The sequence below is a fragment of the Tachyglossus aculeatus genome, chromosome 22 (genome assembly GCF_015852505.1).
Source record: "Tachyglossus aculeatus isolate mTacAcu1 chromosome 22, mTacAcu1.pri, whole genome shotgun sequence".
NCBI lineage: Eukaryota > Metazoa > Chordata > Mammalia > Monotremata > Tachyglossidae > Tachyglossus > Tachyglossus aculeatus.
The window spans coordinates 54049840-54077022 of NC_052087.1; the positions used below are offsets into that span (position 1 = coordinate 54049840).

Here is a 27183-nt window from a genome sequence, read left to right on the forward strand (position 1 = left end):
ACCCCCACAAAGTGTGCCGAGGAGGGCTTTCCTTTTTTACTAGAAAGTGCAGTGGGGGAAGCGGGGCCGGGGGAAAGTCGGTGGGTCCGTCCGTCCGTCCGTCCTCCTCTCGGGTCCGGGGCCCCTTCCCCTACGTCCCCCCGGAGAGTCGCTGACCGGAGGGAAGAGGAGGGAGAGAAGCGGTCCCCGCGGACCCCCCGGATCCCCTCCGGTCCCCGACGACACGGGGGGCTTCCCGAAGAGGTGCCTCCGGTCCGGCCAGCCGCTTCTCGGGGGCCCTTGCTGCCCGTCGTGGGGCCGGGGGGACGTCTTCACTTCCTGCGGACACAGAGGAAGCCCACGCACGGGGAGGTCACGGGCACGTCGTCCTCAGGGAGGTTACAATCAAAAAATAGCAAGTGTGTGGCGGGGGGGGGGGGGGTCTTCTGCCTGTGAAGCGCTGTAATAAATGCTTGAGAGAGTACATCATCATCATCATCATCATCAATCGTATTTATTGAGCGCTTACTGTGTGCAGAGCACTGTACTAAGCGCTTGGGAAGTACAAAAATGAAGCAGTGTGGCCTAGTGGAATCAATCGATCATATATATTGAGCGCTTACTGTGTGCAGAGCACTGGACTAAGCGCTTGGGAAGTCCAAGTTGGCAACATCTAGAGACGGTCCCTACCCAACAGCGGGCTCACAGTCTAAAAGGGGGAGACAGAGAACGAAACCAAACATACTAAAAGAATAAAATAAATGGAATAGATATGTACAAGTAAAATACAATAAACGTGGGCCTAAGAGCCAGAGGACCTGGGTTCTAATCAATCAATCAATCAATCAATCGTATTTATTGAGCGCTTACTGTGTGCAGAGCACTGGACTAAGCACTTGGGAAGTCCAAGTTGGCAACATCTAGAGATGGTCCCTACCCAACAGTGGGCTCACAGTCTATAAGGGGGAGACAGAGAACAAAACCATACTAACAAAACAAAATAAATAGAATAGATATGGACAATTAAAATAAAATAAGCGTGGGCCTAAGAGCCAGAGGACCTGGGTTCTAAATCAATTAATCAATCAATCGTATTTATTGAGTGCTTACTGTGTGCAGATCACTTACTAAGCGCTTGGGAAGTACAAGTTGGCAACATGTAGAGACAGTCCCTACCCAACAGTGGGCTCACAGTCTAGAAGGGGGAGACAGAGAACAAAACCAAACATACTAACAAAATAAAATAAATAGAATAGATATGTACAAGTAAAATAAAATAAACGTGGGCCTAAGAGCCAGAGGACCTGGGTTCTAATTTCAGCTCTATCCATCTTGGGCTAATTGCTTCACTTCTCTGTGACTCAGTCTCCTCATCTGCACTGTACTAGGCGCTTAGAGCCGTAGTATACTCTCCCGAGCACTCACCACATCGCTCGGTGTACAGTACGTGCTCAATAAATACAGCCGATTGGGGGTTTTATGGCATTTGTTGAGCACTTACTATGTTCCAGACACTGTACTAAGCACTAGGGTAGATACAAACTAGTCAGGTTGGACCCACATGGGGCTCACAGTCTCCACCCCCGTTTTCCAGATGAGGTCACTGAGGCCCAGGGAAGTGAAATATTTATTTATTTTACTTGTATGTATTTATTCTAATTATTTTATTCCGTTAATATGTTTTGTTTTGTTCTCTGTCTCCCCGTTCTAGACTGTGAGCCCACTGTTGGGTAGGGACCGTCTCTAGATGTTGCCAACTTGGACTTCCCAAGCACTTAGTACAGTGCTCTGCACACAGGAAGCGCTCAATAAATATGATTGAATGAATGAATGAATGTATATATGTTTGTACGTACTTATTACTCTATTTTACTTGTACATATTTATTCTATTTATTTTATTTTGTTAATATGTTTTGTTTTGTTGTCTCTCTCCCCCTTCTAGCCTGTGAGCCCAGTGTTGGGTAGGGACCATCTCTATATGTTGCCAACTTGTACTTCCCAAGTGCTTAGTACAGTGCTCTGCACACAGTAAGTGCTCAATAAATACAATTGAATGAATGAATGAATGAATGAAGGTGGGCTGGTAGCCAGGGAGGGAGATGGGCCGGGGCCTACCTGCAAGGGTGGCAAACCTACACTGCAATCTTACAAAAGACCAAACAGAAATAAAAAAAAAAAAACTAAGCTAAACCCAACCATGGCCAAGGGAATGAAAAAGCTCTGGGAGAAAGCCTACAAATGACCAAACAGAAATAAAAAAAAACTAAACTAAACTAAACCCCAACCATGGCCAAGGGAATTCAAATTCATTCATTCATTCATTCAATCATATTTATTGAGCGCTTACTGTGTGCAGAGCACTGTACTAAGCGCTTGGGAAGTACAAGTTGGCATCATCTAGAGACGGTCCCTACCCAACAGTGGGCTCACAGTCTAGAAGGGGGAGACAGAGAATGTGAAAAAGCTCTGGGAGAAAGCCTACAAATGACCAAACAAACAGAAATAAAAAAAACTAAACTAAACCCCAACCATGGCCAAGGGAATGAAAAAGCTCTGGGAGAAAGCCTACAAATGACCAAACAGAAAAAAAAAACAAACAAAAAAAAACAAATCTAAACCCCAACCACGGCCAAGGGAATGAAAAAGCTCTGGGAGAAAGCCTACAAATGACCAAACAGAAATAAAAAAAAACTAAACTAAACTAAACCCCAACCATGGCCAAGGGAATTCATTCATTCATTCATTCAATCGTATTTATTGAGTGCTTAATGTGCGCAGAGCACTGTACTATGTGCTTGGGAAGTCCAAGTTGGCAACATCTAGAGACGGTCCCTACCCAACAGTGGGCTCACAGTCTAAAAGGGGGAGACAGAGAACAAAACCAAACATACTAACAAAATAAAATAAATAGAATAGATATGTACAAGTAAAATAGAGTAATAAATATGTACAAACATATATACATATATACAGGTGCTGTGGGGAAGGGAAGGAGGGAAAATGGGGGGGATGGAGAGGGGGACGAGGGGGAGAGGAAGGAAGGGGCTCAATCTGGGCAGGCCTCCTGGAGGAGGTGAGCTCTCAGTAGGGCCTTGAAGGGAGAAAGCCTACAAATGACCAAACAGAAATAAAAAAAACTAAACTAAACTAAACCCCAACCATGGCCAAGGGAATGAAAAAGCTCTGGGAGAAAGCCTACAAATGACCAAACAAACTGAAATAAAACAAAACAAAACTAAACTAAACCCCAACCATGGCCAAGGGAATGAAAAAGCTCTGGGAGAAAGCCTACAAACGACCAAACAAAAATAAAAAAAAAAACTAAACTAAACCCCAACCACGGCCAAGGGAATTCATTCATTCATTCACTCAATCGTATTTATTGAGCGCTTACTGTGTGCAGAGCACTGTACAATGTGCTTGGGAAGTCCAAGTTGGCAACATCTAGAGACGGTCCCTACCCAACAGTGGGCTCACAGTCTAGAAGGGGGAGACAGGGAATGTGAAAAAGCTCTGGGAGAAAGCCTACAAATGATAATAATAATAATAATAACAATAATAATAAGTACTATTATTATTATTATTACAAATGACCAAACAGAAATAAAAAAAACTAAGCTAAACCCCAACCATGGCCAAGGGAATGAAAAAGCTCTGGGAGAAAGGCAGACTGGTGTTGAGGCCCCACGTGCGCGCGCACACACGCACACGCACACACACACACACACACACACACTCTCTCTCTCTCTCTCTCTTTTCTTCCCAAGTGGGATTCCCAGGGAAGCACGAAAACGGGGGCTTTCTCACCTGGAACTGCACAGGGAGACCAGGTTGTGCACGGCGGCGACGGTGGAGTTGTCGTTCTGACCCGTGACGAGGTGGCGGTCCAGTACCACGTGCACGGCATCCGGCCGGCTGGCTGCCCGCGCCACGAAAGACCACCCCCCGCCGTGAGCCGGTGGCACCGGGGACCACCAAGGCGATGCCTTCCTTCCGCCTAAGCCCCGCTCCCGGGGAACGGGGGGTCCCGGGATCCCCCCGGTTTGGGCCCGGAGGGCGCCGGGGGTCCCCAGGGGAGGGAGGGAGGCGGCCTCACCGCTGAAAGTGGCCCCGGCGTCTTTGGCGAAGTCCTCCGGGATGATGGGCAGGCTGGCGAAGCCCGGCTGGCGGATCAGCTCATAGACGGACGGCTGGAAAGGAGGGGGCGGGTGACCCGCTTGGGGAGGGCGGGGGGGGGGGGGTCCTTTGGGAGACACCCCCTCCCACACAAAGCTGGAGAGGGGTGACACCGCCCACTGTGAGCCCACTGTTGGGTAGGGACTGTCTCTATATCAACATCATCATCATCAATCGTATTTATTGAGCGCTTACTGTGTGCAGAGCACTGTACTAAGCGCTTGGGAAGTACAAGCTGGCAACACATAGAGACGGTCCCTACCCAACAGTGGGCTCACAGTCTAGGAGGGGGAGACAGAGAACAAAACCAAACATACTAACAAATATGTTGCCATCTTGTACTTCCCAGGCGCTTAGTCCAGTGCTCTGCACACAGTAAGTGCTCAATAAATACGATTGATTGATTGATTGACTGTCTCTATATGTTGCCAACTTGGACTTCCCAAGCACTCTCCTCCAGGAGGCCTTCCCAGACTGAGCCCCTTCCTTCCTCTCCCCCTCGTCCCCCTCTCCATCCCCCCATAATAATAATAATGTTGGTATTTGTTAAGCGCTTACTATGTGCCAAGCACTGTTCTAAGCGCTGGGGCAGATACAAGATAATCGGGTTGTCCCACGTGGGGCTCACAGTCTTCATCCCCATTTTCCAGACGAGGGAACTGAGGCCCAGAGAAGTGAAGTGACTTGCCCAAAGTCACACAGCTGACAAGTGGCGGAGTCAGGATTTGAACCCACGACCTCTGACTCCAAAGCCCGGGCTCTTTCCCCTAAGCCACGCTGCTTCCCCCATCTTACCTCCTTCCCTTCCCCACAGCACCTGGATATATGTATAGATGTTTGTACATATTTATTACTCTATTTACTTATTTTACTTCTACATATCTATTCTATTTTGTTAGTATGTTTGGTTTTGTTCTCCGTCTCCCCCTTTTAGCCTGTGAGCCCACTGGTGGGTAGGGACTGTCTCTATATGTTGCCAACTTGTACTTCCCAAGCGCTTAGTACAGTGCTCTGCACACAGTAAGCGCTCAATAAATACAATTGACTGATTGACTGATTGACTGTGAGCCCACTGTTGGGTAGGTGCTGTCTCTATATGTTGCCAACTTGTACTTCCCAAGCGCTTAGTCCAGTGCTCTGCACACAGTAAGCGCTCAATAAATACGACTGATTGATTGATTGATTGACTGTCGCTATCTGTTGCCAACTTGTGCTTCCCAAGCGCTTGGTACAGTGCTCTGCGCACAGTAAGCGCTCAATAAATACGATTGATTGATTGATTGAGGGACCAGAAGGACGTTCAGTCGGTCCGCAAATCCACAGCGGGCCGCCCCCCTCCCCGCCCCGGGGCTCAGCTGACCCAGTCGAACACGGTAACGACAATAACGACATTAATAACCGTGGTAGCCGGTAGCGGAGTGGCTAGACCACAGGCCCGGGAGTCGTGGGTCATGGGTTCTAATCCCGGCTCCGCCACTTGGCTGCTGTGTGGCCTCGGGCTTGTCGCTTGACGCCTCGGTGCCTCAGTTACCTCGTCAATACAATGGGGATGGAGACTGTGAGCCTCACGCGGGACAGGGACAGTGTCCAACCTGATTTATTTTATTTTGTTGGTATGTTTGGTTCTGTTCTCTGTCTCCCCCTTTTAGACTGTGAGCCCACTGTTGGGTAGGGACTGTCTCTATGTGTTGCCAATTTGTACTTCCCAAGCGCTTAGTACAGTGCTCTGCACATAGTAAGCGCTCAATACATACGATTGATTGATTGACTGATTGATTGATTTGCTTGGATCCACCTCAGCGCTCAGTACGGTACTTGGCACACGGTAAGCTCTTAAATACCGCCATTATTCCGGGCCAAGCACCGTACTAGAGAAGCAGCGTGGCTCAGTGGAAAAGAGTACGGGCTTGGGAGCCAGGGGTCGTGGGTTCGAATCCCGGCTCCGCCGCGTGTCCGGTGTGTGACTTCGGGCAAGTCACTTAACTTCTCTGGGCCTCAGTTCCCTCATCTGTAAAATGGGGATGAAGACTGCGAGCCCCACGTGAGATAACCTTGATTGCTTTGTATCCCCCAGCACTTAGAACAGTGCTCGGCACATAGTAGGCGCTTAACAAATACCAACATTATTATTATTATTATTATTACTACTATTATTATTATTATTACTATTATTATTATTATTATTATTACTAAGCACTGGGGCACCTACAACATCACCAGGTCCCCCCGTGGGACTCACAGTCTAAGGAGGAGAGAACAGAGACTCAAGTCCCATTCTGCAGATGAGGGAACGGAGGACCAGAAAAGTGAAGTGACTTCCCCAAGGTCACCGTGCAGACAAGCGGCGGGGCTGGGATTAGAATAATAATAATAATAATAATGGTATTTATTAAGCGTCCAGGTCTACTCCAGTGCTCAGAACGAGCAGCAGTGTGGCCCAGTGGACAGAGCTCAGGCTTGGCAGTCAAGGACCTGGGTTCTAATCCTGCCTCCACCCCTTGTCTCCTGGGTGTCCTTGGGCGAGACACTTCAGAGAAGCAGCGTGGCTCAGTGGAAAGAGCCCGGGCTTTGGAATTCATTCATTCAATCGTATTTATTGAGCGCTTACTGAGTGCAGAGCACTGTACTCAGCGCTTGGGAAGTACAAGTTGGCAACATATAGAGACCGTCCCTACTCAACAGTGGGCTCACAGTCTACAAGAGGTCTAGAAGAATCAGAGGTCATGGGTTCAAATGCCGGCTCTGCCACTTGTCAGCTGTGTGACTTTGGGCGAGTCACTTCACTTCTCTGGGCCTCAGTTCCCTCATCTGGAAAATGGGGATGAAGACTGTGAGCCCCCCATGGGACAACCTGATCACCTTGTAACCTCCCCAACGCTTAGAGCAATCAATCAATCAATCAATTGTATTTACTGAGCGCTTACTGTGTGCAGAGCACTGGACTAAGTGCTTGGGAAGTCCAAGCTGGCAACATCTAGAGACAGTCCCTACCCAACAGTGGGCTCACAGTCTAAAAGGGGGAGATGGAGAACAAAACCAAACATACTAACAAAATAAAATAAATACAATAGACATGTACAAGTAAAATAAATAAATACATAAAAGTAATAAATATGTACAAATATATATACATATATACAGCTGCTGTGGGGAAGGGAAGGAGGTAAGATGGGGGGATAGGGAGGGGGGAGAGGAAGGAGGGGGCTCAGTCTGGGAATCAATCAATCAATCAATCGTATTTATTGAGCGCTTACTGTGTGCAGAGCACTGTGCTAAGCACTTGGGAAGTCCAAGTTGGCAACATGTAGAGACAGTCCCTACCCAACAGTGGGCTCACAGTCTTAAAGGGGGAGCCGGAGAACAAAACCAAAAATACTAACAAAATAAAATAAATAGAATAGATATGTACAAGTAAAATAAATAAATACATAGAGCAATAAATATGTACAAATATATATACATATATACAGCTGCTGTGGGGAAGGGAAGGAGGTAAGATGGGGGGATGGGGGGGAGAGGAAGGAGGGGGCTCAGTCTGGGAATCAATCAATCAATCAATTGTATTTATTGAGCGCTTACTGTGTGCAGAGCACTGTACTAAGCGCTTAGGAAGTACAAGTTGGCAACATATAGAGACAGTCCCTACCCAACAGTGGGCTCACAGTCTAAAAGGGGGAGACGGAGAACAAAACCAAACATACTAACAAAATGAAATAAATAGACTAGATATGTACAAGTAAAATAAATACATACACAGAGTAATAAATATGTACAAATATATATACAGGAGCCGTGGGGAAAGGAAGGAGGTAAGATGGGGGGGATGGAGAGGGGGACGAGGGGGGAGAGGAAGGAGGGGGCTCAGTGTGGGAAGGCCTCCTGGAGGAGGTGAGCTCTCAGTAGGGCCTTGAAGGGAGGAAGAGAGCAAATGCCATCATTATTATTATTATTATTATTAAAAACGATCCAGGCAGCAGAGTGAAGTCTGGACCGGAGTGGGGAGCGACAGGAGGCAGGGAGGTCAGCCAGGAGGCCGATACAGTCCTCGAGGTGGGAGAGGAGAAGTGAGCAGTCCAACCCCTGGCCTTACCCCGGTCATGCTGTAATCTCCGAACACCCAGGACTTGTCTTCCTTCGTGGCGCAGCATAAGGCGGCGACACCGTGGCCCACGGCGCAGATCGGCTCTGGAACAAAGTATCATCCCTTCAGATGAGGCGCCTTCCTCTTCCGTTTTTCCCACTGGGAGGTTAGGCTGCCAGCGGGAGGAAGCCGTTTGCTCAGGCTGGGCTTCCCGGTTCAGTGGGCCTTCTAGACTGTGAGCCCGTTGTTGGGTAGGGACCGTCTCTAGATGTTGCCGACTTGTACGTCCCAAGCGCTTAGTCCAGTGCTCTGCACACAGTAAGCGCTCAATAAGTACGACTGAATATAGCTTTAATTCTATTTGTTCTGACAACTTTGATATCTGTCTCCATGTTCTGTTTTCTTGTCTGTCTCCCCCTTCTAGACTGTGAGCCCGCTGTTGGGTGGGGACCGTCTCTACATGTTGCCGACTTGTACTTCCCAAGCGCTTAGTACAGTGCTCTGCACACAAGTGCTCAATAAATACGATTGAATATAGCTTTAATTCTATTTGTTCTGACGACTTTTGACACCTGTCTGTATGTTTTGTTTTGTTGTCTGTCTCCCCCTTCTAGACTGTGAGCCCGCTGTTGGGTAGGGATCGTCTCTATAGGCTGCCAACTTGTACTTCCCAAGCGCTTAGCACAGTGCTCTGCACACAGTAAGCGCTCAATAAATATGATTGAATGAATATAGTTTTAATTCTATTGGTTCTGACGACTTTGACACCTGTCTGTTTTGTTTTGTTGTCTGTCTCCCCCTTCTAGACCGTGAGCCCGTTGTTGGGTAGGGACCATCTCGATATGTTGCCAACTTGGACTTCCCAAGCGCTTAGTACAGTACTCTGCACACAGTCAGCACTCAATAAATACAATTGAATGAATATAGCTTTAATTCTATTTGTTCTGATGACTTTGACATCTGTCTCCCCCTTCTAGAAGCCCATTGTTGGGTAGGGACCATCTCTATATGTTACCAACTTGTACTTCCCAAGCGCTAGTACAGTGCTCTGCACACAGTCAGCGCTCAATAAATACGATTGAATGAATATAGCTTTAGTTCTACTGGTTCTGACGACTTTGACACCTGTCTGTATGTTTTGTTTTGTTGTCTGTCTCCCCCTTCTAGACTGTGAGCCCGCTGTTGGGTAGGGATCGTCTCTATATGCTGCCAACTTGTACTTCCCAAGCGCTTAGCACAGTGCTCTGCACACAGTAAGCACTCAATAACTACGACAATGAATATAACTTTAATTCTATTCGTTCTAAGGACTTTGACACCTGTCTATATGTTTTGTTTTGTTGTCTGTCTCCCCCTTCTAGACTGTGAGCCCGTTGTTGGGTAGGGATCGTCTCTAGATGTTGCCAACTTGGACTTCCCAAGTGCTTAGTACAGTGCTCTGCACACAGTAAGCGCTAAATACAATTGAATGAATGAATAGTACAGTGCTCTGCACACAGTCAGCACTCAATAGATACAATTGAATGAATATAGCTTTAATTCTATTTGTTCTGACGACTTTGACATCTGTCTCCATGTTCTGTTTTGTTGTCCGTCTCCCCCTTCTAGAAGCCCATTGTTGGGTAGGGACCATCCCTATATGTTGCCAACTTGTACTTCCAAAGTGCTTAGTACAGTGCTCTGCACACAGTCAGCGCTCAATAAATATGATTGAATGAATATAGCTTTAATTCTATTTGTTCTGATGACTTTGACACCTGTCTGTAAGTTTGGTTTTGTTGTCTGTCTCCCCCTTCTAGACTGTGAGCCCGTTGTTGGGTAGGGATCGTCTCTATATGTTGCCAACTTGGACTTCCCAAGCGCTTAGTGCAGTGCTCTGCACACAGTCAGCGCTCAAAAAATACGATTGAATGAATATAGCTTTAATTCTATTTGTTCTGATGACTTTGACACCTGTCTATATGTTTTGTTTTGTTGTCTGTCTCCCCCTTCTAGACTGTGAGCCCGTTGTTGGGTAGGGACCGTCTCTATATGTTGCCAACTTGGACTTCCCAAGCGCTTAGCACAGTGCTCTGCACACAGTCAGCGCAAAATAAATACGACAATGAATATAGCTTTAATTCTATTTGTTCTGACAACTTTGACACCTGTCTCCATGTTCTGTTTTCTTGTCTGTCTCCCCCTTCTAGACTGTGAGCCCGCTGTTGGGTAGGGATCGTCTCTATATGTTGCCAACTTGGACTTCCCAAGCGCTTAGCACAGTGCTCTGCACACAGTAAGCGCTCAATAAATACGACAATGAATATAGCTTTAATTCTATTTGTTCTAACGACTTTGACACCTGTCTATATGTTTTGTTTTGTTGTCTGTCTCCCCCTTCTAGACTGTGAGCCCGCTGTTGGGTAGGGATCGTCTCTATATGCTGCCAACTTGTACTTCCCAAGCGCTTAGCACAGTGCTCTGCACACAGTAAGCGCTAAATACAATTGAATGAATGAATAGTACAGTGCTCTGCACACAGTCAGCACTCAATAGATACAATTGAATGAATATAGCTTTAATTCTATTTGTTCTGATGACTTTGACATCTGTCTCCATGTTCTGTTTTGTTGTCCGTCTCCCCCTTCTAGAAGCCCATTGTTGGGTAGGGACCATCTCTACACGTTGCCAACTTGTACTTCCAAAGCGCTTAGTACAGTGCTCTGCACACAGTAAGCGCTCAATAAATACGACAATGAATATAGCTTTAATTCTATTTGTTCTAACGACTTTGACACCTGTCTATATGTTTTGTTTTGTTGTCTGTCTCCCCCTTCTAGACCGTGAGCCCGTTGTTGGGTAGGGACCATCTCGATATGTTGCCAACTTGGACTTCCCAAGCGCTTAGTACAGTGCTCTGCACACAGTAAGCACTCAAGAAATACAATTGAATGAATGAATAGTACAGTGCTCTGCACACAGTCAGCACTCAATAAATACAATTGAATGAATATAGCTTTAATTCTATTTGTTCTGACGACTTTGACATCTGTCTCCATGTTCTGTTTTGTTGTCTGTCTCCCCCTTCTAGAAGCCCATTGTTGGGTAGGGACCATCTCTATACGTTCCCAACTTGTACTTCCCAAGCGCTTAGTACAGTGCTCTGCACACAGTCAGCGCTCAATAAATACGATTGAATGAATATAGCTTTAATTCTATTGGTTCTGACGACTTTGACACCGGTCAGTATGTTTTGTTTTGTTCTCTGTCTCCCCCTTCTAGACTGTGAGCCCGTTGTTGGGTAGGGACCGTCTCTATATGTTGCCAACTTGGACTTCCCAAGCGCTTAGTACAGTGCTCTGCACACAGTCAGCGCTCAATAAATACGACTGAATGAATATAGCTTTAATTCTATTTGTTCTGACGACTTTGACATCTGTCTCCCCCTTCTAGAAGCCCATTGTTGGGTAGGGACCATCTCTATATGTTCCCAACTTGTACTTCCCAAGCGCTTAGTGCAGTGCTCTGCACACAGTCAGCGCTCAATAAATACGATTGAATGAATATAGCTTTAATTCTATTGGTTCTGACGACTTTGACACCCGTCTGTATGTTTTGTTTTGTTGTCTGTCTCCCCCTTCTAGACCGTGAGCCCATTGTTGGGTAGGGACCGTCTCTATATGTTGCCAACTTGGACTTCCCAAGCGCTTAGTACAGTGCTCTGCACACAGTAAGCGCTCAATAAATACAATTGAATGAATATAGCTTTAATTCTATTTGTTCTGACGACTTTGACATGTCTCCCCCTTCTAGAAGCCCATTGTTGGGTAGGGACCATGTCTATATGTTGCCAACTTGTACTTCCCAAGTGCTTACTGCAGTGCTCTGCACACAGTCAGCGCTCAATAAATACGATTGAATGAATATAGCTTTAATTCTATTTGTTCTGACGACTTTTGACACCTGTCTGTATGTTTTGTTTTGTTGTCTGTCTCCCCCTTCTAGACTGTGAGCCCGTTGTTGGGTAGGGATCGTCTCTAGATGTTGCCAACTTGTACTTCCCAAGCGCTTAGCACAGTGCTCTGCACACAGTAAGCGCTCAATAAATACAACTGAATGAATATAGCTTTAATTCTATTTGTTCTAACGACTTTGACACCTGTCTATATGTTTTGTTTTGTTGTCTGTCTCCCCCTTCTAGACCGTGAGCCCGTTGTTGGGTAGGGACCATCTCGATATGTTGCCAACTTGGACTTCCCAAGCGCTTAGTACAGTGCTCTGCACACAGTAAGCACTCAAGAAATACAATTGAATGAATGAATAGTACAGTGCTCTGCACACAGTCAGCACTCAATAAATACAATTGAATGAATATAGCTTTAATTCTATTTGTTCTGACGACTTTGACATCTGTCTCCATGTTCTGTTTTGTTGTCTGTCTCCCCCTTCTAGAAGCCCATTGCTGGGTAGGGACCGTCTCTATATGTTGCCAACTTGTACTTCCCAAGCGCTTAGTGCAGTGCTCTGCACACAGTCAGCGCTCAATAAATACGATTGAATGAATATAGCTTTAATTCTATTTGTTCTGACGACTTTGACACCTGTCTATATGTTTTGTTTTGTTCTCTGTCTCCCCCTTCTAGACTGTGAGCCCACTGTCGGGGAGGGACCGTCTCTATATGTTGCCAACTTGTACTTCCCAAGCGCTTAGTACAGTGCTCTGCACACAGTCAGCGCTCAATAAATACGATTGAATGAATATAGCTTTAATTCTATTTGTTCTGTCGATTTTGACATGTTTTGTTTTGTTGTCTGTCTCCCCCTTCTAGACTGTGAGCCCACTGTCGGGGAGGGACCGTCTCTATCTGTTGCCAACTTGGACTTCCCAAGCACTCAGTACAGTGCTCTGCACACAGTCAGCGCTCAATAAATACGACTGAATGAATGGTTCAGGGCGAACCAGTACCCCGAGGTCAGAGCCCGCGCGGACACGTTTCGATAGTAGTGTCCGAGTTTCAATCAATCAATCAATCAATCGTATTTATTGAGCGCTTACTATGTGCAGAGCACTGGACTAAGCGCTTGGGAAGTACAAATTGGCATCACATAGAGACAGTCCCTACCCAACAGTGGGCTCACAGTCTAAAAGGGGGAGACAGAGAACAGAACCAAACATACCAACAAAATAAAATAAGTAGGATAGAAAAGTACAAGTAAAATAAATAAATAAATAAATAAATAGAGTAATAAATATGTACAACCACATATCCATATATACAGGTGCTGTGGGGAAGGGAAGGAGGTAAGACGGGGGGGATGGAGAGGGGGACGAGGGGGAGAGGAAAGAAGGGGCTCAGTCTGGGAAGGCCTCCTGGAGGAGGTGAGCTCTCAGCAGGGCCAAGAGGCCGGGTGGCTTCTTGGGGCGGCCCGTGGTAGGGTGGGCGGCCGAGACTCAGCGTGGCCTACTAGATAAAGCAGAAGCCTGGGAATCAGAGGGCCAGGGTCCTCCACCCGGCTCCACCACCTGTCCGCCGCGGGACCCGGGGCAAGTCCCTTCACTTCTCCGGGCCTCAGTCGCCTCATCTGGAAAACGGGGGCTGAGCGCCTGAGTCCCATGTGGGACAGGGACTGTGTCCAACCTGAGAAGCAGCGTGGCTCAGTGGAAAGAGCCCGGGCTTTGGAGTCAGAGGTCATGGGTTCGAATCCCGACTCCGCCACATGTCTGCTGGGTGATCTTGGGCAAGTCACTTAACTTCTCTGGGCCTCAGTTACCTCATCTGTAAAATGGGGTTTAAGACTGTGAGCCCCACGTGGGACAACCTGATCACCCTGTATTCTCCCCAGCGCTTAGAACAGTGCTTTGCACATAGTAAGCGCTTAACAAATGCCAATTATTATTATTATTATTCTTATCTTGGATCCACCCCAGGGCTCGGCCCGTTCTCTGGGCACTTCGAGGGGACGGATACTCTCCCCACCTTCCAAGTCTTACTGAAGGCCCACCTCCTCCAGGAGGCCTTCCCAGACTAAGCCCCACTTTTCCTCAGCTCCCACTCCCTTCCGCGCCGCTCGGACTCGCTCCCTTTGCTCTTCCCCCGTCCCAGCCCCACATCCCTTATGTTCCTATCTGTCATTTTATTTATTTCTATTGACGTCTGTCTCCCGCTCTTCTAGTCCGTCATCTCGTCGTGGGCAGGGACTGTCACTCTTTATTGTTGCTTCGTACTTCCCCGAGCGTTAAGCACACAGTAAGCACCTAATAAATACGGCTGAATGGACGCGCTCCGGGAGGGGGGGGGACTATAAGAATAATAATAATAATAATGATGGCATTTATTAAGCGCTTACTATGTGCCAAGCACTATTCTAAGCACTGGGGGAGATACAAGGCGATCAGGTTGTCCCACGGGGGGGGCTCACAGTCTTAATCCCCATTTTCCAGATGAGGGAACTGAGGCCCAGAGAATCTAAGTGACTTGCCCAAAGTCACCCAGCTGACAAGTGGCGGAGTTGGCATTTGAACCCGTGACCTCTGACTCCAAAGCCCGGGCTCTTTCCGCTGAGCCACGCTGCTTCTCCAAAAAAATACGCACCGACATATATACGTGCCCGAAGTCACCCAGCTGACAGTTGGCGGAGCCGGCGTTTGAACCCACGACCCCTGACTCCAAAGCCCGGGCTCTCTCCACCGAGCCACGCTGGAAATCAGCTCCCTGCCTCGGTTTCCCTAGCTCCGCCTCACGCCTCCTCCTCCTCCTCCGACGCCGAGACGGTCGGCGGTACCCGGCCTCCGTCCGGCCCCCGCCGGGCGCCCGGCCCGCGCCCGCCGCCCGCCCCGGGCCCCGAGCGGAAGGCACCCACTGCTTTCGGCGCTGAAGTGCTGGAGGATCCGGGCCAGATAGCCGTTGTTGGCCAGGTCCACCGGAGCCCCCGGGCAGTTGGGAATCAGCACGGCGTGATATCGGGCCCCTAGACGGGAAGGAGCAAGACGGGGGGATTAAAATCGCCCCCGACGCACCCCCTCGCCCACCCGCACCCCCAACCGGGGCCCTCCAATCAATCAATCAATCAATCGTATTTATTGAGCGCTTACTATGTGCAGAGCACTGGACTAAGCGCTTGGGAAGTACAAATTGGCATCGCATAGAGACAGTCCCTACCCAACAGTGGGCTCACAGTCTAAAAGGGGGAGACAGAGAACAGAACCAAACATACCAACAAAACAAAATAAGTAGGATAGAAATGTACAAGTAAAATAAATAAATAGAGTAATAAATATGTACAACCATATATACATATATACAGGTGCTGTGGGGAAGGGAAGGAGGTAAGACGGGGGGATGGAGAGGGGGAGGAGGGGGAGAGGAAAGAAGGGGCTCAGTCTGGGAAGGCCTCCTGGAGGAGGTGAGCTCTCAGCAGGGCCTTGAAGGGAGGAAGAGAGCTAGATTGGCAGAGGGGCAGAGGGATTGGGGGCATTCCAGGGTTGGGGGGGGCGGCTGGGGACCGGGGTCCCCCTCTTTCCCGCCTCGGTCGCACGTGAGAGGAAGCCCCTCGGAGTCACCCGCAGGTGCCCTGATTTGGGAAGTGGAGGAGAGGGAAGTGGGTGCCGAGCCGGGCACCGAGCCCTGGCTGGGGGGGCAAACAGTGCCAGATCGGGTGGGTGGACCGTCCGCTCGTCGGGGGCAGGGAACGGGTTGGACTGTGCTCTCCCAAGCGCTTAGGACAGTGCTCTGCCCCTACAAAGCGCTCAGTAAATGCTCAAGGGCGTGGCTGTCACTGCGGGCTTTGGTGTTGCCTGTCCCAATCGTATTTACTGAGCGCTTACTCATCATCATCATCAGTCGTATTTATTGAGCGCTTACTATGTGCACAGCACCGTACTAAGCGCTTGGGAAGTACAAATTGGCAACACATAGAGACAGTCCCTACCCAACAGTGGGCTCACAGTCTGTGTGCAGAGCACTGTACTAAGCGCTTATCCTGCCCTGTAGTTCATTTAGACTGTAAGCTCCGGAAGGGCAGGGCTGGATCCTAGTCTTTGGAGCTTGCCAATAATAAAATAATATGTTAAGCCCTTACTATGTGTCAGGCATTGTAATACTAATAATAGCGATGGTATTTGTTAAGCACTTACTAGGTGTTCTAAGCGCTGGGGTAGAAACAAGGTAACCAGGTTGTCCCACGGCGGGGGGGGCTCACAGTCTTCATCCCCATTTTACAGATGAGGCGACTGAGGCCCAGAGAAGTGAAGTGGCTGGCCCAAGGTCACACAGCAGACAAGTGGCGGAGCCTGGATTAGAACCCACATGGAAACTGTGAGCCCCATGTGGGACAGGGACTGTGTCCAACCTGATTTGCTTGTATCTGCCTTCTAGACCGTGAGCCCGCTGTTGGGTAGGGACCGTCTCTATATGTTGCCAACTTGGACTTCCCAAGCGCTTAGTCCAGTGCTCTGCACACAGTAAGCACTCAATAAATACGACAATGAATGAATGGAAAGGAGGTGAGCGGCGGCAGAGGAGCGGAGGGTGCGGGCTGGGCTGGAGAAGGAGAGAAGGGAGATGAGGGAGGAGGGGGCGAGGGGATGGATGGACAGCCTTGAAGCCGAGAGTGAGGAGTTTTTGCTTGATTCCTAGATTGACTGGCAGCCACTGGAGATTTTTGAGGAGGGGAGTGACATGCCCAAGGCGTTTCTGTTCAAAGATAATCCGGGAAGCAGAGTAAAGAATGACTGACAGGAGAGGGTATGCACTTAGCACCCGCAACGGTTGCTGTAAAAATGCAGCCGCTTTGCTCTGGGATCGGCTTGGAAGTGGACTGGAACAACGGAAATAGTTACAAAATCCTAAATGCCACCGGATTCCCGCCAAATCCGACTCCAGGACACAAGCTGCAGGGAGTTCACGAGGACAGGCAGCGTGGCCTAGTGGGAAGAGCCCAGGCCTGGCCGTCGGGGGGACCTGGGTTCCAGTCCCGGCTCCTCCACTTGTCTGCCGGGTGACCTATGTTGCCAACTTGTACTTCCCAAGCGCTTAGTACAGTGCTCTGCACACAGTAAGCGCTCAATAAATACGATTGATGATGATGATGATGACCTTGGGCAGGTCGTTTCACTTCTCTGGGCCTCAGTTGCCTCATCTGTAGGATGGGGATTGAGTCCGTGAGCCCCACGTGGGAAAGGGACTGCGTCCAGCCCGATTTGCTCGTATCCTCCCCAGCGCTTAGTACAGGGCCTGGCACATAGTAATTGCTTAACAAATACCACAATTATTATTGTTATTATCTACCCCCGTACTTAATCAATCAATCAATCATATTTATTGAGCGCTTACTGTGTGCAGAGCACTGTACTAAGCGCTTGGGAAGTACAAGTTGGCAACGTATAGAGCCAATCCCTACCCAACAGTGGGCTCACAGTCTAAAAGGGGGAGACAGAGAACAAAACCAAACATACTAACAAAATAAAATAAATAGAATAGATATGTACAAGTAAAATAAATACATACATAGAGTAATAAATATGTACAAATATATATACATACATACAGGTGCTGTGGGGAAAGGAAGGAGGTAAGACAGGGGGGACTTAACACAGTGCCTGGCACATAGTAAGCACTTAAATACTATTATTATTAATAATAATGATGGCATTTATTAAGCACTTACTATGTGCACTGTTCTAAGCGCTGGGGAGGTTGCAAGGTGATGAGCTTGTCCCACGGGAGGCTCACAGTCTTAATCCCCATTTTACAGATGAGGTGACTGAGGCCCAGAGAAGTGAAGTGACTTGCCCAAAGCCACACAGCTGACAATTGGCAGAGCCAGGATTTGAACCCATGACCTCTGAATCCAAAGCCCGGGCTCTTTCCACTGAGCCCACGCTGCTTCTCCATTATTATTCGCGCTCAGTTCAGTGGTCTGCACATGGTAAGCACTCAATAAATATGATTGAATTGACTGAATTATTGATCCCAGCTCCGCTATTTTATTCTGTGCAACCTTGGGCAAGGCACTTAACCTCTCGGGGCCTCGGTTTCAACCTCTGTAAAATGGGGATTCAATACCTGATCTCCCATCCCCTTTGAGAGCCCTCCTTTGAGAGCCCCATGTGTTCATTGTTGTATTGGACTCTCTCAAGCGCTTAGTCCAGTGCTCTGCACACAGTGCGCGCTCAATAAATACCTCCTCCTTTTAGACTGTGAGCCCACTGGTGGGTAGGGACCGTCTCTATATGTTGCCAACTTGTACTTCCCAAGCGCTTAGTACAGTGCTCTGCACACAGTAAGCGCTCAATAAATACGATTGATGATGATGACAAATGACTGAATGACTGGGATGGAGACAGGGTCTGACCCGCTTATCTTGTCTCTCTTCCAGGGCCTAGTAGCGTGACTTATTCATTCAGTCGTATTTATTGAGCGCTTACTGTGTGCAGAGCACTGTACTAAGCGCTTAGCACTGCACTAAGTGTCTGGGGTCACGGGTCAGACTTGGGTGAGGACAACGTAACAGTCAGTAATAATAATAATAATAATGACGGCATTTGTTAAGCGCTTACTATGTGCAGAGCACTGTTCTAAGCACTGGGGGGGATATAAGGTGATTAAGTTGTCCCACGTGGGGCTCACAGTCTTAATCCCCATTTTACAGATGAGGTAACTGAGGCTCAGAGAAGTTAAGTGACTTGCCCAAGGTCACACAACAGACATGTGGTTTTTAGACTGTGAGCCCACTGTTGGGTAGGGACTGTCTCTATACGTTGCCAATTTGTACGTCCCAAGCGCTTAGTACAGTGCTCTGCACATAGTAAGCGCTCAACAAATACGATTGATGATGATGATGATGATGCGGTGTAGCCGGGATTCGAACCCATGACCTCTGACTCCAAAGCCCTTGCTCTTTTCTCTGAGCCACGCTGCTTCTCGACACGATCCCTGCCCACGGTGAGCTTACAGTCTAGAGGATCAACCAACCAACGGTATTTCTTGAGCGCTTACTGTGTGCAGAGCACTGGACTGAGCGCTTGGGAGAGGATAATACAGTAATAAACGGACGTAGTCCCTGCCCACACATGCTGACAGTCTAGAGGAGAAAGTCCCCAGTTAACAAGCAGTGGCCTGAACTGGACCACCACCACCTCCCCTTCCTTCCCCTCCACCCCCCCATCTTACCTCCTTCCCTTCCCCACAGCACCTGTATATATGTATATATGTTTGTACATATTTGTTACTCTATTTATTTATTTTACTTGTACATATCTATTCTATTTATTTTATTCTGTTAGTATGTTTGGTTTTGTTCTCTGTCTTCCCCTTTCAGACTGTGAGCCCGCTGTTGGGTAGGGACTGTCTCTATACGTTGCCAACTTGGACTTCCAAAGCGCTTAGTCCAGTGCTCTGCACACCGTAAGCGCTCAATAAATACGATTGATGATGATGATGATGATGAGGCCAGCCTGGTGCTGGCAGGCAGTGTTAGTATGTTTTGTTTTGTTGTCTGTCTCCCCCTTTTAGACTGTGAGCCCGCTGTTGGGTAGGGACTGTCTCTATATGTTGCCAACTTGGACTTCCCAAGCGCTTAGTACAGTGCTCTGCACACAGTAAGCGCTCAATAAATACGATTGATGATGATGATGATGATGATGAGGCCAGCCTGGTGCCCCCCACCCAGCCGGCCCCCCCAAATTACTCTCCCCCCAACTCTGAGGAGAGGGTCAGATCCCCCCCCGAGCCCCGACTCACCCCTTTCTCGCCCTAAACTGTCAGCTCGTCACTCATTCCACCGTATGTACTTCCCAAGCGCTTAGTACAGTGCTCTGCACATAGTAAGCGCTCAATAAATACGATTGATGATGATGATGATGTATTGAGCGCTCACTGTGCGCAGAGCACTGGACTAAGCGCTTGGCAAGGCCACTTCGGCCACAGTTCGTCGTGGGCGGGGAATGGGTCTGCTCCGCCGCTGAAGCGCTCGGACCGGTCCTACGCACTCGGGAGGCGCTCAATAAGTATGACAGATCGACTGAGCCCCACTGCGGCCCCGGGGAGGGGAGGCGGGGAGGGGGAGCGGGCGCGCGGGGTGCTCACCGTCGATGGACTCCAGTTTGGCCGGGCTGGCGTAGGATTTCAGGCGGAAGTCCTGGATCCATCGCGTGTTGCTCTCGTTCACGTCCACGAAGTCTATCGCCTTCCCCTGCCGGGGTGGGGGGTGGGCGTGGGGAGCACCAGTCAGAGATGGGGACCCTCGGGGGTCTCAATCAATCAATCAATCAATCAATCGTATTTACTGAGCGCTTACTGTGTGCAGAGCACTGCACTAAGCGCTTGGGAAGTCCAAGTTGGCAACATATAGAGACGGTCCCTACCCAACAGTGGGCTCACAATCTAAAGTCTCGCTCTCTGTCCGTCTATCCGAACGAAGGAAGGGTAGATACAAGCTAATCGAGTTGGACACAGTCCCTGTCCCCCGTGGGACTCACGGTCTCAATCCCCATTTTACAGTTGAGATAACTGAGGCCCAGGGAAGTACATATTTATTACTCTATTTATTTATTTTCCTTGTACATATCTATCCTATTTATTTTATTTTGTTGGTATGGTTGGTTTTGTTCTCTGTCTCCCCCTTTTAGACCGTGAGCCCACTGTTGGGTAGGGACTGTCTCTAGATGTTGCCAATTTGGACTTCCCAAGCGCTTAGTCCAGTGCTCTGCACATAGTAAGCGCTCAATAAATACGATTGATGATGATGATGATGATGAAGTGACTTAGCGAAAGGCACCCAGCAGAAAAGTGGAGGAGCCGGACAATCCCTCTTCCCCGCTTCCAAGTCTGACTGAAGGCTCACCTCCTCCGAGAGGCCTTCCCAGATTAAGCCCCCTCCCCATCGTCCCGACTCACTCCTTTGGCTCTTCTCCCCTCACCCCACGGCACTTACGTCTACATGTATATATCTATAATTCTATTTATTTATATTGCTGCCTGTTTCCTTGTATTGATGTCTGTCTCCCCTCTAGACTGTGAGCCTGATGTGGGCAGGGATGGACTCTCTTTATTGCTGTAATGTACTTTTCCAAGCACTTAGTAATTAATAATAATAATAATAATAATAATAATAATAATGATAGCATTTGTTAAGCGCTTACAAAGCACTGTTCTAAGCGCTGGGGGGATACAAGGTCATCAGGTTGTCCCACGGGGGGCTCACAGTCTTAATCCCCACTTTACAGATGAGGGAACTGAGGCACAGAGAAGTTAAGAGACTTGCCCAAAGTCACACAGCTGACAGTGGGCAGAGCCGGGATTTGAACCCATGACCTCTGACTGCAAAGCCCGTGTTCTTTCCACTGAGCCACACTGCTTAATAATAATAATAATGATAGCATTTATTAAGCGCTTACTATGTGCAAAGCACTGTACTAAGCGCTGGGGAGGTTACAAGGTGATCAGGTTGTCCCATGGGGGTGCTCACAGCTTCTCGGCGCTCTGCACACTGTAAGCGTTCAATAAATATGACTGACTGAATGAATAGGGCTCCCTCTGTTTCTCTCTGGACTGAAAGCTCGTTATGGGCAGGAAATGTGTCTGTTGTTATACAGTCCTCTCCCAAGCGCTTAGTACAGTGCTCTGCACACAATAAACACTCAATAAATACTACTGATTGACCGACTGACTGTTAAGAGACTGTACGCTCGTTGTGGGCGGGGAATGTGTCCGTCGTGCTGTCCAAGTGCTTAGTACAGTGCTCTGTGCACAGTAAGCGCTCAAGAAATACTACGGACTGGCTCTAGACTGTAAGCTCGTTGTAAGCAGGGAACCTGTTTGTCATAGCAGAAGCAGGAGCATGGCATAATCAATCAGTCGTATTTATTGAGCGCTTACTACGTGCAGAGCACTGTACTAAGCGCTTGGGAAGTCCAAGTTGGCAACATCTAGAGACGGTCCCTACCCAACAGCGGGCTCACAGTCTAGAAGGGGGAGACAGAGAACAAAACCAAACATACTAACCAAATAAAATAAATAGAATAGATATGTACAAGATAAATAAATAAATACATAAATAAATAAATAGAGCAATAAATATGTACAATCATATATATATATATATATATATATATATATAGGTGCTGTGCGGAAGGGAAGGAGGTAAGATGGGGGGGATGGGAGTCACATCTGGAGTCACACGCCTGGGAGTCACGGGTCATGGGTTCCAATCCCGGGGTCCACCACTTGTCTGCTGTGTGACCTTGGGCAAGTCACCTCACTTCTCTGGGCCTCAGTTCCCTCATCTGCTGAATGGGGACGGAGACTGTGAGCCCTCTGTGGGAAAGGGACAGTGTACAACCCGACTTGCTTGTTACCACCCCAGCGCTTAGTACAGTGCCTGGGCACATAGTAAGCAATTAACAAATACCATCATTATTATTATTGCCCTCTCCCAAGCGCTTAGTCCAGTGCTCTGCCCACAGGAAGCACTCAATAAATAATAAGAATAATGATGTCTTCTAGACCGTGAGCCTGTTGTTGGGTAGGGACCCTCTCTATATGTTGCCAACTTGTACTTCCCAAGCACTTAGTACAGTGCTCTGCACACAGTAAGTGCTCAATAAATACGATTGATTGATTGATTGATTGACCGACTCTACATGTTGCCAACTTGTACTTCCCAAGCGCTTAGTACAGTGCTCTGCACACAGTAAGCGCTCAATACGATTGAATGAATGAATGGCATTTGTTAAGCGCTTACTATGTGCAAAGTACTGATTGACCCACTCTAGACCGGACGCTCGCGGTGGGCAGGGAATGCGTCCGTCGCATTGTCCTTTCCCCAACACTTAGTCCAGTGCTCTGCACAAAGTAAGCGCTCAATAAATAGGACTGATCCACTGATTGCTCCCAAACTCCCAGGTCTCCGTGGCCCACGGCACCTCAGTTTCCTCGTCTCGTGGGAGATGGGGGAGAATGGGGGAGAATAAATGAATGTTTATTTTACTTGTACATATTTATTCTATTTATTTTATTTTGTTAATATGTTTTGTTGTCTGTCTCCCCCTTCTAGACTGTGAGCCCGCTGTTGGGTAGGGACCGTCTCTAGATGTTGCCAACTTGTACTTCCCAAGCGCCTAGTACAGTGCTCTGCACACAGTAAGCGCTCAATAAATGCGATTGAATGAATGAATGTTCATTTTACTTGTACATATTTATTCTATTTATTTTATTTTGTTAATATGTTTTGTTCTCTGTCTTCCCCTTCTAGACTGTGAACCCACTGTTGGGTAGGGACCGTCTCTAGATGTTGCCAACTTGTATTTCCCAAGCACTTAGTCCAGTGCTCTGCACACAGTAAGTGCTCAATAAATACGATTGAATGAATGAATGAGACGGCGGGGAGGGGGCTGTTGGGTAGGGACCATCTCTATATGTTGCCAACTTGTATTTCCCAAGCGCTTAGTACAGTGCTCTGCACACAGTAAGCGCTCAATAAATGCGATTGAATGAATGATTGTTCACTTTACTTGTACATATTTATTCTATTTATTTTATTTTGTTAATATGTTTTGTTGTCTGTCTCCCCCTTCTAGACTGTGAACCCGCTGCTGGGTAGGGACCGTCTCTATATGTTGCCAACTTGTATTTCCCAAGCGCTTAGTACAGTGCTCCGCACACAGTAAGTGGTCAATAAATACGATTGAATGAATGAATGAGACGGCGGGGAGAGGGCTGTTGGGTAGGGACCGTCTGTATATGTTGCCAACTTGTATTTCCCAAGCGCTTAGTACAGTGCTCCGCACACAGTAAGTGCTCAATAAATACGACTGAATGAATGAATGAGACGGCGGGGAGGGGGCTGTTGGGTAAGGACCGTCTCTATATGTTGCCAACTTGGACTTCCCAAGCGCTTAGTACAGTGCTCTGCACACAGTAAGCGCTCAATAAATACGATTGAATGAATGAATGAGACGGCGGGGGGGGGGGTGTCACCCCGCGGGGTTCACGGGTGGTCCACGGGGTTCGGGCAGCCGGGTCCCACTCCTTTCATTCATTCATTCAATCATATTCATTCATTCAATCGTATTTATTGAGCGCTTACTGTGTGCAGAGCACTGTACTAAGCGTTTGGGAAGTACAAGTTGGCAGCATATAACATTTCGGCCACGGCATCCTCCAACTCACCCCCGGAGTGGCCACTTGCAGGTTGAAGGCCGCGCTGCCCAACGTGAAGCAGTGAAGGAAGGATGGGGCCGACACACCTGCAAAATAAGGACGGGGGGGGACGACACCATCCACTCAGTCAATAATAATAATAAATAATCACGATGGCATTTGTTAGGCGCTTACTATGTGCCAAGCACCGTTCTAAGGCTGGGACAGATGCAAGGTTATCAGGTTGTCCCACGTAGGGGTGACACTCTGAATCCCCATTTTACAGAGGAAGGGACTGAGGCACAGAAAAGTGAAGTTTCATTCATTCAATCGTATTTATTGAGCGCTTACTGTGTGCAGAACACTGTACTATGCGCTTACTGTGTGCAGAACACTGTACTAGGCGCTTAGTGACTAAGTGGAGCGCTTACTGTGTGCGGAACACTGTACTAAGTGCTTAGTGACTAAGTGGCCTGCCCAAAGTCACATGGTTGACAAGTGGTGGAGCCGGAATTAGAACCCATGTCCTCTGACTCCCAAGCCCATGGTCTTTTCATTCAGTCGTACTTATTGAGCGCTTATTGTGTGCAGAACACTGTACTAAGCGCTTGGGAAGTCCAAGTTGGCAACATATAGAGACAGTCCCTCCTCCCCCTCCCCATCCCCCCTCATCTTACCTCCTTTCCCTCCCCACAGCACCTGTATATATGTATATATGTTTGAAAGTATTTATTACTCTATTTATTTTATTTGTATTTATCTTCCCCAGACTCGAATATATCTATTCTATTTATTTTATTTTGTTAGTATGTTTGGTTTTGTTCTCTGTCTACCCCTTCTAGACTGTGGGTCCACTGTTGGGTAGGGACGGTCTCTATACGTTGCCAACTTGTCCTTCCCAAGCGCTTAGTACAGTGCTCTGCACACAGTAAGCGCTCGATAAATACAATTGAATGAATGAATGTGGACAGGTGTCATCAGAATTTCCACTGAGCCACGCTGCTTCTCTGCATTCTCTGTCAGTGGTAATCAATCAATCAGTCGTATTTATTGAGCGCTTACTGTGTGCAGAGCACTGTACTAAGCGCTCGGGAAGTACAAGTCGGCAACATAGAGAGACGGTCCCCACCCAACAACGGGCTCACAGGCTAGAAGGGGGAGACAGACAACAAAACCAAACATGTGGACAGGTGTCAAGTCATCAGAATAATCAGAAGTAAAGCTAGATGCTCATCGTTAACAAAATAAATAGAATAGTAAATATGTACAAGTAAAATAAATAGGGTCATAAATCTGCCCAAACCTATATACAGGTGTTGTGGGGAGGGGAAGGAGGTAGGGCGGGGGGGAGAGGAAAAAGGAGGATGGGGAGAGGGCGGGGAGGAGGGCAGGAAAAGGGCAGGGAGGAGGAGGATGGGAGAGGGCAGAGGAGGAGGGCAGGAAAAGGGCAGGGATGGAGGAGGATGGGGAGAAGGCAGGGGAGGAGGAAGAGAAGAGGGAGAGGGCGGGGAGGACAGGAAAAGGGCGGGGAGGAGGGGGAAGCTGAGGAAAGGGAAGGGGGAGAAGAAGGAAGCTGAGGAAAGGAAAGGGGGAGAAGAGGAGGAAGCTGAGGAAAGGGAGGAGAGAGGGTATGGAGGAGGAAGCTGAGGAAAGGGAGGAGGAAGAAGATGGGGGGAGAGGGCAGGGAATGGAGGCAGAAGCTGAGGAAAGGGAGGAGCAGGAGAGGGCGGGGAGGAGGACAGGAAAGGGGCAGGGAGGAGGGAAAGGATGAGGAGGAGGAGAGGACAGGGAATGCAGGAGGAAGCTGGAAGAAGGGAGGAGGAGGAAAAGACAGGGAAGAGGACAGGAAAAGGGCGGGGAGGAGGAGAAGAAAGGTGAGAAAGGGAGGAGGGAAAGGAGGGGGAGGAGAGGACAGGGAATGCAGGAGGAAGCTGGGAGAAGGATGGGGAGAGGGCCGGGAGGAGGGAGAGGATGGGGAGGACAGGGCACGATATGGAGGAGGAAGCTGGGAGAAGGGAGGAAGGGGAGAGGACAGGGAGGAGGACAGGAAAAGGGCGGGGAGGAGGAGAAAGCTGAGAAAGGGAGGAGGGAAAGGAGGAGGAGGAGAGGACAGGGAATGCAGGAGGAAGCTGGGAGAAGGATGGGGAGAGGGCCGGGAGGAGGGAGAAGCTGAGGAAAGGGAGGAGGGAGAGGATGGGGAGCAGAGGGCACGATATGGAGGAGGAAGCTGGGAGAAGGGACGAGGGGGAGAGGACAGGGAGGAGGAGAAAGCTGAGAAAGGGAGGAGGGAAAGAAGGAGAGGACAAGGAATGCAGGAGGAAGCTGGGAGAAGGATGGGGAGGGGGCCGGGAGGAGGGAGAAGCTGAGGAAAGGGAGGAGGGAGAGGATGGGGAGCAGAGGGCACGATATGGAGGAGGAAGCTGGGAGAAGGGACGAGGGGGAGAGGACGGAAAGGAGGAGGAGGAAGAGGGGACAGGGAATGCAGGAGGAAGCTGGGAGAAGGGAGGAGGATGGGGAGAGGGCAGGGAGGAAGGGGGAAGCTGAGGGAAGGGAGGAGGGAGAGGATGGGGCGGAGAGGGCACGATATGGAGGAGGAAGCTGGGAGAAGGGAGGAGATGAGGGGGACAGGGCAGGGAATGGAGGCGGAAGCTGAGGAAAGGGAGGAGGAGGAGGAAGGTGGGGAAAGTGTGGGTGTGTGTGTGTGTGTGGTGTGTGCGTGTGTGGTGTGTGTGCGGAGGTTTGAGGCCTCACCGTGGGCGGCAGAGCTGGCCACGATGAGGCAGGTGGGCTTGCTGGGGGGACGCTCCGACGCCATCGCGGCCGGGGC

General features: G+C 48.8%; 1 protein-coding gene across 4 annotated transcripts; it reads right to left on the minus strand.

Moving 5' to 3' along the window:
- GATD1 (glutamine amidotransferase like class 1 domain containing 1) lies at positions 1-27183 on the minus strand. Of its 4 annotated transcripts, none has more exons than XM_038765167.1 (8): positions 27108-27183; positions 24387-24463; positions 20304-20409; positions 15079-15186; positions 8248-8342; positions 4078-4171; positions 3789-3896; positions 1-318 (listed from the first exon to the last, which is right to left on the minus strand). In XM_038765167.1, the coding sequence occupies exons 1-8, from the start codon at positions 27169-27171 to the stop codon at positions 131-133; spliced, it is 840 nt and encodes a 279-aa protein (XP_038621095.1). In that variant the 5' UTR covers positions 27172-27183; the 3' UTR covers positions 1-130. The 4 variants fall into 4 exon arrangements, with proteins under 4 accessions (XP_038621095.1, XP_038621097.1, XP_038621096.1 ...); XM_038765169.1 differs by having other exon boundaries at positions 3789-3900; XM_038765168.1 differs by having other exon boundaries at positions 8-318; positions 3789-3794.